This window comes from Fukomys damarensis, unplaced genomic scaffold (assembly GCF_012274545.1).
Source record: "Fukomys damarensis isolate Sample0158 unplaced genomic scaffold, DMR_v1.0_HiC HiC_scaffold_27, whole genome shotgun sequence".
NCBI classification, from domain to species: Eukaryota; Metazoa; Chordata; class Mammalia; order Rodentia; family Bathyergidae; genus Fukomys; species Fukomys damarensis.
In genome coordinates, this window is record NW_022900939.1 from 299,083 (window position 1) to 306,852 (window position 7,770).

The following is a 7,770-nucleotide window of genomic DNA, read 5'->3' on the forward strand; positions in this document are numbered from 1 at the left end:
CAGTTCGGAGTGCTCTTCTGCAGCGTGCTGCTGCTGCTCTGGGTGTCCGTGTTCCTCTATGGTTCCTTCTACTACTCTTACATGCCGACCGCCAGTCACCTCAGCCCGGTGCACTTCTATTACAGGTGAGGAGGGCTTCCCTGCTTGGTCCCTGCTGGATCCCTGCTGGCCCACAGAGGAGAGCCTGACGGAGGTGGGAGGGTTCTCAGGGCCTAGTGTTTCCGATTGCTGAATTCATGTTATAAAATACGAAAAACATTTGCACTTCCGGTGGATCTTTAAGAGGGTCCATTCTATTTAGCCTGGGTCGGAGCTCTCAGGGTCAGTGTGGAAGGCTGAGCCAGCCCAGTCTCTCAGGTGGTGCAGAATTCACTTGGCTTTCATCAGGGAGGTGATGGAAGAACTGCCTTCACCTTTTCCCTGACTGCCTCCTGTCCCAGTATTCTGCCAAGGTTAGGAAGCACGAGGTGACCACACAGAACTGACTTGGCCTCCCCGACTTCTGCTGCTGGCCTGGCCCCTTTGTTTCTCCCCATTTCACACACTCAGCCAGATTCTTTCTCTTTTTGCTAACTTCGGCTATCAACTAACTGTTCAACAGATGTTAAGGGCATTACTAACTAGTGGACCAGAATCCCCTCTGTCCAATTCCTAATCTTATGCTGTAATTTCCAAAGTAAAACTTAAATATTAGGGCAACTAATATTTAATCTAATGAAAGTTATGATCTTTCTTCAAATAAAAATGTATACGCAACCAGGCCTGGTGGTGCACGCCTGTAATCCCAGCACTCGGGAGGCTGAGGCAGGAGGATCACTGAGAGTTCAAGACCAGCCTGGGCTACATAGTGAGTTCCAGGTCAGTCTCAACTATGTAGTGAGACCCTGTCTCAAAAACAAAACAAAAGCAAAAAAAAAAATGCATATGCAAGGCTGGGGATTTGGCTCAGTGGCGCCTGCACCTGCCTCACAGGTGCAAGGTCCTGAGTTCGATCACCAGTGCCCCCCCCAAAAAAAGAATGCATATGCATTCCCACATACCACATGCAGTCTTGCCTACAACTGGGGCTTTCCTGAGCCTCTTAGAGGATAGCTGTAGCTTTTTTTGGAGTTTTCTCAAAAATCCCTAGACTAGAACTACTAAATCAAAATCTCTGGGGGTAGGACCTTAGAATCTACTTTTAGAATTTTATTGTTCAATTAATTTTTTTTTTCTTTGACACAGTCTCTCACTCTTAGGCTAACCCTGAATCCCAGTCACTGTGCCTCAGCCTTCCAAGTAGCAGGCTGACCGGCACATGCCACCACACCTGGATGAAATCTGTTTATTTATTGCCATACTAGGAATTGAACTGAGGGCCTTTGCACTGAGTTACATTCACAGACTGTTTTTAATCTTTTTGTTTTTGAGACAGAGTCTTGCTAAGTTCCCCACACTGAGCTAGAAATTGTGATCCTCCTATCTCAACCTCCCAGAGTACTCAATGCTTATAAAACTCGAGAGAGTCAATAGGGCCAAATGTGGTGGTGTCTGCCTTAATCCCAGCTACTCAGAAATATGAGGCAGGAGGGTCTCAAGATGGAGTCCAGCCTGGACAATTTAGTGTGACACTGTCTCCAACTAAAAAAGGGACAGGGAAATATACCTAGCACTCCTTGAGTTCAATCCCAGTACAGAAAAAAAGAGAGGGAGAGAGGGACTTAGCAAGGTGTGGTGGCGCACACCTGTAATCCCAGCACTCTGGGAGACTGAAGCAAGAGGATTGAAAATTGGAGCTCAGTCAGAGCAAGTTAGTGATTTAGCAAGACCCTCACGCAAAGGGAAAAAAAGCGGGGATGCTGAGGATGCAGTTGAGTGGGAAAACCCTGGTTTTAATCTCCAGTAGCAAAATATAATAGAAATAGGCTGGGGTATAGGACCGGGAGGCACGTGGACACACAGGTGAGATTGACTCTGCCACAGCAGTGTCGTCCCCTTCTCCTGGTAGGACCGACTGTGACCCCTCCGTCACCTCCCTGTGCTCCTTCCCTGTCGCCAATGTCTCCCTGGCTAAGAGTGGCCGCGATCGGGTGAGTACCGGGATTGGACAGAAATTTCCTCTGTGCTTCCAGGACTGGTGAGGAAGAAACTAGAGGGAGATGTGGAGGGCAGGGCTCAAAACCAGAGAGGAGGAGGGCTCTGGAGCAAAGGGACCACAAAGGGGGCTGCACCAGAGGACGGGTCCATGGCAGCCTGACTTCAGACCTGGGAAGCTATTCATTCCCTCTTGGCTTAGACAGGGAAGCTTAGAGCTGAGGCTGCAGACTGGTGGTTACTTAGTAGTGGAGAGCGTGCATGACATAAAAGGGCTTCTGCAAAAGACAGGCAAGCAGGCCTGTATCGGTGCTGTGGCTTCTGGACGCCACCCTGAGGGGCTGAGGCCAGGTAGGAATCATTCAGTGAAGGGAAGGGCCAGGGTGGGACTCGGTGGTAGAGCATGTACCTAGCACATACTGGGCCCTGGGTGTCCTCCTCAGTACTGAAAGACAGACCAGTGGACAGAGAGATGGAGAGGCTGGCCAGAAGGATGTAAGAATGGCCTAGGATACTAGGGATACTAGGTGAAACCCTAACCTTTTGAAGCTGTCCAATGAAGAAGTCCTCTGAGTATGAATCTCAGGATTCCACCAACAGAACCAAGCTTGGAGTGGTTGTGTGTGCCTGTAGCCTTAGCTACTAGAGGGGCTGAGGCAGGAGGATTCTATGAGCCAGGGTAGGCAGGTGTTGAATGACAGGAAGATAAGGTGCATGAGCTTGCCTGGGAGCACTGTGGGTACTTGGTTAACAGTACAGAGAGAGCAGCCAGGCCCAAGGGACAGCCTGACCATCACATAGGCCTGAGTCAAGGATGGCTCACTTGGCAACCTACTGCCCTGGGAGCGGAATGCAATGAGTAGGATTCTAAGGAGGCAGAGGACCTCAGGGGACCTGGCCACCAAAAGGGGGCAGCAAAGATTTGGGAACAGGTAGCCTAATTCCAAACTGGCTCTGGGGCAGGTGCTGATGTATGGACAGCCCTACCGCATCATCCTGGAGCTTGAGCTACCCGAGTCCCCTGTGAACCAGGACCTGGGCATGTTCTTGGTCACAGTTTCCTGCTACACCAGAGGTGGCCGCATCATCTCCACCTCCTCCCGCTCCGTGAGTATTGGAGTTAGGGAAGCTGGGGTGTCTGGCAGGGCCACAGAAGGATTGTCCTCTACTTGGCTCTTGGCCTCACATCAGGAATGGGAACAGGAGTCTACTTACCACGTCCTTCATGTCTGCCAGATACCCCAAAGTAAAAAGGGCAGGGGTGCAGTTCAGTTGGGTAGCACTAGTCAAGCATGCACAAGCCCCAAGATTCAGTCCTGTGCTGCAGAAAGAAAAACAGAGGTCAGGCGGACCTTGGCTCCTAGGACCCCAAGGAGTGTCCCTGCTGTAGGATGGCACACTGTGAGCTTGAGTGGCATAGTCACTGCCTCTAGACACGAGAGGAATGGCAATGAATTAGCACAGAGTGTCCACCCAGCGCCAGGTTGTCACAGCCATGTGGGGGTATCTGCAAGGCCCCAGATGGCAACTGCTCGGGGACAGGCAAATCAGAGGCAGTGTTACACTGAATGAGAAAGAGGTCCTGTGGCAAGGGACACCTTGCTCTATGAGAATGGAGAAACGCGGTCCTGCATGGTGGCACATGAATGTCATCCCCTCACTCTGAGACGCTGAGGCAGGATTGCAAGTTCCAGTCCAGCCTGGGGTACTTAGCCAGATGCTGTCTCAAAATGAAAAATAAAAAGGACTGGGGCTGGGGCTCAATGCAAAGGCCACGGGTTCAGTCCCCAGTGCTCCAAAGATAAGCAGTAGCTAGAAGAATGGAGAGACGTAGCTGAACAGGCAGTGGGGATGAGGGGGGAACAGCCCTGTGTGTGCCAGCCAGGGTGGAGGGCGCAGCCGGCCCTTCCTAGCCTCTGCCTCCTCACAGGTGATGCTGCACTACCGCTCTGACCTGCTGCAGACGCTGGACACGATCGTCTTCTCCAGCCTCCTGCTGTTCGGCTTTGCAGAGCAGAAGCAACTACTGGAGGTGGAGCTTTATGCAGACTACAGGGAGAACTCGGTGAGGGCATGGAGCCCAGGACTTGGGGATCGGGAGTGGTGGCCCCACCCAGGCCTGGCGCCCCTTACCCCGAATCCCTGCCCACAGTATGTGCCCACGACTGGCGCCATCATTGAGATCCACAGCAGGCGCATCCAGCTGTATGGGGCCTACCTGCGCATCCATGCCCACTTCACAGGGCTCAGGTGAGGGGTGACTGGGACTCTCGACCCAGGTGCTGGTTTTGTGGGTCCAGAGGGTCCTTTTTAGAAATGGAGTTTTGCTGTGTGCCCCAAATTGGACCCAAACTCCTGAGCTCAAGTTATCCTCTTGCCTCAGCCTCCTGCATAGCTAGGACTACAGGTGTATACCACCATGCCCAGCCTTAGGCTTTTATTTATTTATTTACTTTATTTTTTTGGTACCAGGGATTGAACTCAGGACCTTGCGCTTGCAAGGCGGGCCACAGAGCCACTGAGCTAAATCCCTGGCCCCTTAAAGTTTTAAAATACCCTTGTGGAGCTGGGTGTAGTTGTACACACCTATAATCCCAGCACTCTGGAGGCTCAGGCAGGAGGATCCCTGCAAGTTGGAGGACAGCCTGGGCTACGTAGTGAGTTCAAGGACAGCCTGGACTGCATAGCGAGACTGTCTCAAAGAAAGAAAGAAAGAAAGAAACTTTGTGGCAACAGCAAGGCTCTTCTTCAAGACAAACTGCTGTCCGGGCTGGGAATTTAGCTAGTGGTGTCACCACCTGCCTCACAAGCACAAGGTCCCGAGTTCGATCTCCTGTAGCAAAAAAAAAAAGACAAACTGCTGTCTGAATCCACTGGCTTAGCCAGTGTGAGATGACACGAGGCAGCATGATGTGGTGGTGGTAACCTATGATCCTGCCATGCTGGGCCTTTATGAAACCCTGGGCTTTTGTCATAAGCAAGTGCCTCAGATCTGGCAGCTATAAGAAGACAGGTGGGGAGCTGAGGGAACGGCTGTAGCCACACTCTCCTGAATTGCCCTGGACATTATTGGCATTTTTTTCCTGAGAGGTTAGAACTTGGGGGCTAGCTAACTATGGTGGCCCATGCCTGTCACCCCAGTACTCCAGGAGCCTGAGGCAGGAAAATCACAAGTTTCAATCCAACCTGGATAATGTGGGACCCCGTCTCAAAATAAAAAGTAAAAAGGGTTGGGGTTGGAGCTCAGCATGAAGCTCCTGGGTTCAATTCCCAGGACTGGAAAATATCCCCCAGAGGCTGGTGGTAACACGCTGTGTTCCATAAGCCATGAGCTAAGTGCTGCCTGCCTGCCCTAGGTCCCTGCTGTACAACTTCCCCATGACCTGCGCCTTTGTGGGTGTCGCCAGCAACTTCACCTTCCTGAGTGTGATCCTGGTCTTCAGCTACATGCAGTGGGTGTGGGGGGGCATCTGGCCCCGCACCCGCTTCTCGGTGCAGGTGCAAAGCGAGGCCCTTTGCCTGGGTGTGGAGGTGGCCAGCATGGTGCCCCCTGGGAGGGCTGGTGCTGTCCTTGTCCCTGCCACTCAGCACTGTCCCCATAGGTTAATGTGCGGAGGAGAGACTGTGCCCAGCCGGAGCCTCGATGGAGCACCCAGCAGCCAGGTGGGGAACCGTGGGCACTGGGGGCAGGGGCGGGGGGGCCGAGGGACCGTGTCCCCCACTCCGCCCGCTTTGGAGGTACAGGGCGCCAGGGCCAGGAGGAGGCCAGCCAGCTGTCAGATGTAGCAGAGGGGACGGAGGATGGCAAGACCCCAGAGGAGTCCTCGGGAACAGGTAGAGTGGCTGGCTGGCGCCAAGTCCCCTGCAGTCCCCAGCGCTCACCTCACCTGGTGCCTCCTTACTGCAGAGGCGCAGCTGTCAGAGGAGAAGCCAGATCTGCAGCCTGAGGGTGGGGATGAGGAACTGGAGCCCGAGGCCAGTGATGGTGAGCAGATCTAGCAGGCAGTGGGGCCAGTGGGCAGGGGACCCTGGGAACCTGAGGCCCCACTGGGCTCGTTCTCTTCTGCCCAGGCTCGGGCTCCTGGGAAGATGCAGCCCTTCTCCCTGAGGCCAGCCTGCCTGCCTCCACCTCCGCCCCAGCCCCCGAGACCCTGGGCCACCCAGAGTCCTCCGGGGGGGCCCTGCACCAGCGGCTCACCTGCTCCAGCTCCTGAAGGACCATGTCCTTGCACATCAGCCCCTCCTCTCCCTCTCCAACTTTGCCCTAATAAACTTATTTTGTGCCAGCTGTTCCCTGCTCTGTGTGATGTCCCTGTCCCCAGGACGAGGGCAGGGCTGCACTGAGGCTGCAGGGAGGGGCTGCTCAGAGCTCCAGCCCTGCCACTGCTGTTCTGTCCTTGGTGAGGCAGCACTGAATCTTCCTGCCTGGGAGAGGACCCTGGGGTGGAAGAGCAGGATGCATCACTCAGCCCTGTACCCCTCCCTCCTGTCTGCTGGGAGGCAGAAGGCAGGAAGTGACTGCTGGGATGGGGTGGTTTTCGCCAAAACAGGGAGTTGTAACCCTGGCTGGCCTGTGCTGTCCACAGCTGTTCCTCTGGCATACAGGCAGGTGCCTCCACAGCCCTTCTTGTCCTCCGTGACTTCAGCCTGGCTCTTCCGCTCCTGGCCACAGGCCACATCGCACCCCTGTGCCAGGACCCAGCCATCCCAGCCCCAGCCCACCAGGGAGCAGAGGCCTCCCCACCCTCTGTGACTCAGGCCTCGGGCCCTCCTGGCACTCATGGGGCGGGCGGGGAGCAGGAGGGGCCAGGTGGTGACATCAGAGTCCAGTACAAAAGCTGCAGCAGAACAGAGCTAAGTGGGAAGCCAACCTGACTGCGTGCTCTCAGCAGACACAGCCTACAGGCCACGGATTCCCCTGTGTCAAGGCACGCACTGGTGAGGGGCCACTGTGGGCTGGGCAGGGCCAGGAGGGCTGTCATCTCAGCAGGCTGGAAGGCTGAGCAGGAGGACACCAAGTTCCAGCCCAGCCTGGGCAACCCAGTGACTGGAGACCCCATCTAAAAATTGAAAAGGTGGGGCTGGGGATGTAGCTCAGCGGCCTGCCTGGCAAGCACAGGTCCTGAGATGGATCCCCAGCTGCGCAGCGGGTGGAGGGGATTGAAATGGTCTTCAGGTGTAGCTCAGTGCAGAGGCCTGGTATTCTGCCCTGTGTCCTCCAGAAAAGCCAGGCATCTGTGAGGAACCTGGGTCCCGCTTTCCCCCTTTGCCCTCACTGCCCTCTGCCTCCTCCTGGGTGTGTGCCGTCAATCTTGTCTTGCAGGGGGCCACTCCCTGGTTTTCCCTGAGCTGCCGAAACTCTGCCCCCCAGCCTTGTTTCTCCCCTAATCGGTCCCAGCCAGGCTGAGGCTGCCACACATCTGCTGCACACATGTGGGAGCATTTTCACCCATTTGGTGCAAACCTAGCGCATAACTCACTCAGACTGATGGACCAACAATATGTTTGTCCCCACCTCTGCCCTTCCTCCCTTGCCGCTGCTTGTCCCTCCCTGAGTCCTGTCCAGGGGCTGGGAGCCAGGGCTGACGCTCCCCCACCCCGCCCCGCCTTGCAGCCTCCATGCTGGGCTTTCCCTGCCTCCTGTGGCTCCTGGCCGGGACCTTCTCCTGGGCTCCGGGAGCCCCGCAGAACCCTGAA

General features: G+C 55.2%; 1 protein-coding gene across 1 annotated transcript in view; it reads left to right on the plus strand.

Annotated features, from left to right (window-relative positions):
• Bscl2 (BSCL2 lipid droplet biogenesis associated, seipin) overlaps window positions 1–6,359 on the plus strand; it is a 7,648-nt gene extending 1,289 nt beyond the window's left edge. Inside the window, exons 2-11 of the mRNA XM_033756425.1 lie at window positions 1–125; window positions 1,988–2,069; window positions 3,037–3,180; window positions 4,004–4,138; window positions 4,226–4,323; window positions 5,430–5,571; window positions 5,676–5,736; window positions 5,818–5,907; window positions 5,981–6,058; window positions 6,145–6,359. The exon at window positions 1–125 is cut by the window's left edge and continues 186 nt beyond it. Of these exons, the coding sequence (XP_033612316.1) occupies window positions 1–125; window positions 1,988–2,069; window positions 3,037–3,180; window positions 4,004–4,138; window positions 4,226–4,323; window positions 5,430–5,571; window positions 5,676–5,736; window positions 5,818–5,907; window positions 5,981–6,058; window positions 6,145–6,287 (1,098 nt within the window). The 3' untranslated portion in view covers window positions 6,288–6,359. The remainder of the gene's footprint in view (window positions 126–1,987; window positions 2,070–3,036; window positions 3,181–4,003; window positions 4,139–4,225; window positions 4,324–5,429; window positions 5,572–5,675; window positions 5,737–5,817; window positions 5,908–5,980; window positions 6,059–6,144) is intronic.
• Window positions 6,360–7,770: the final 1,411 nt, after the last annotated feature.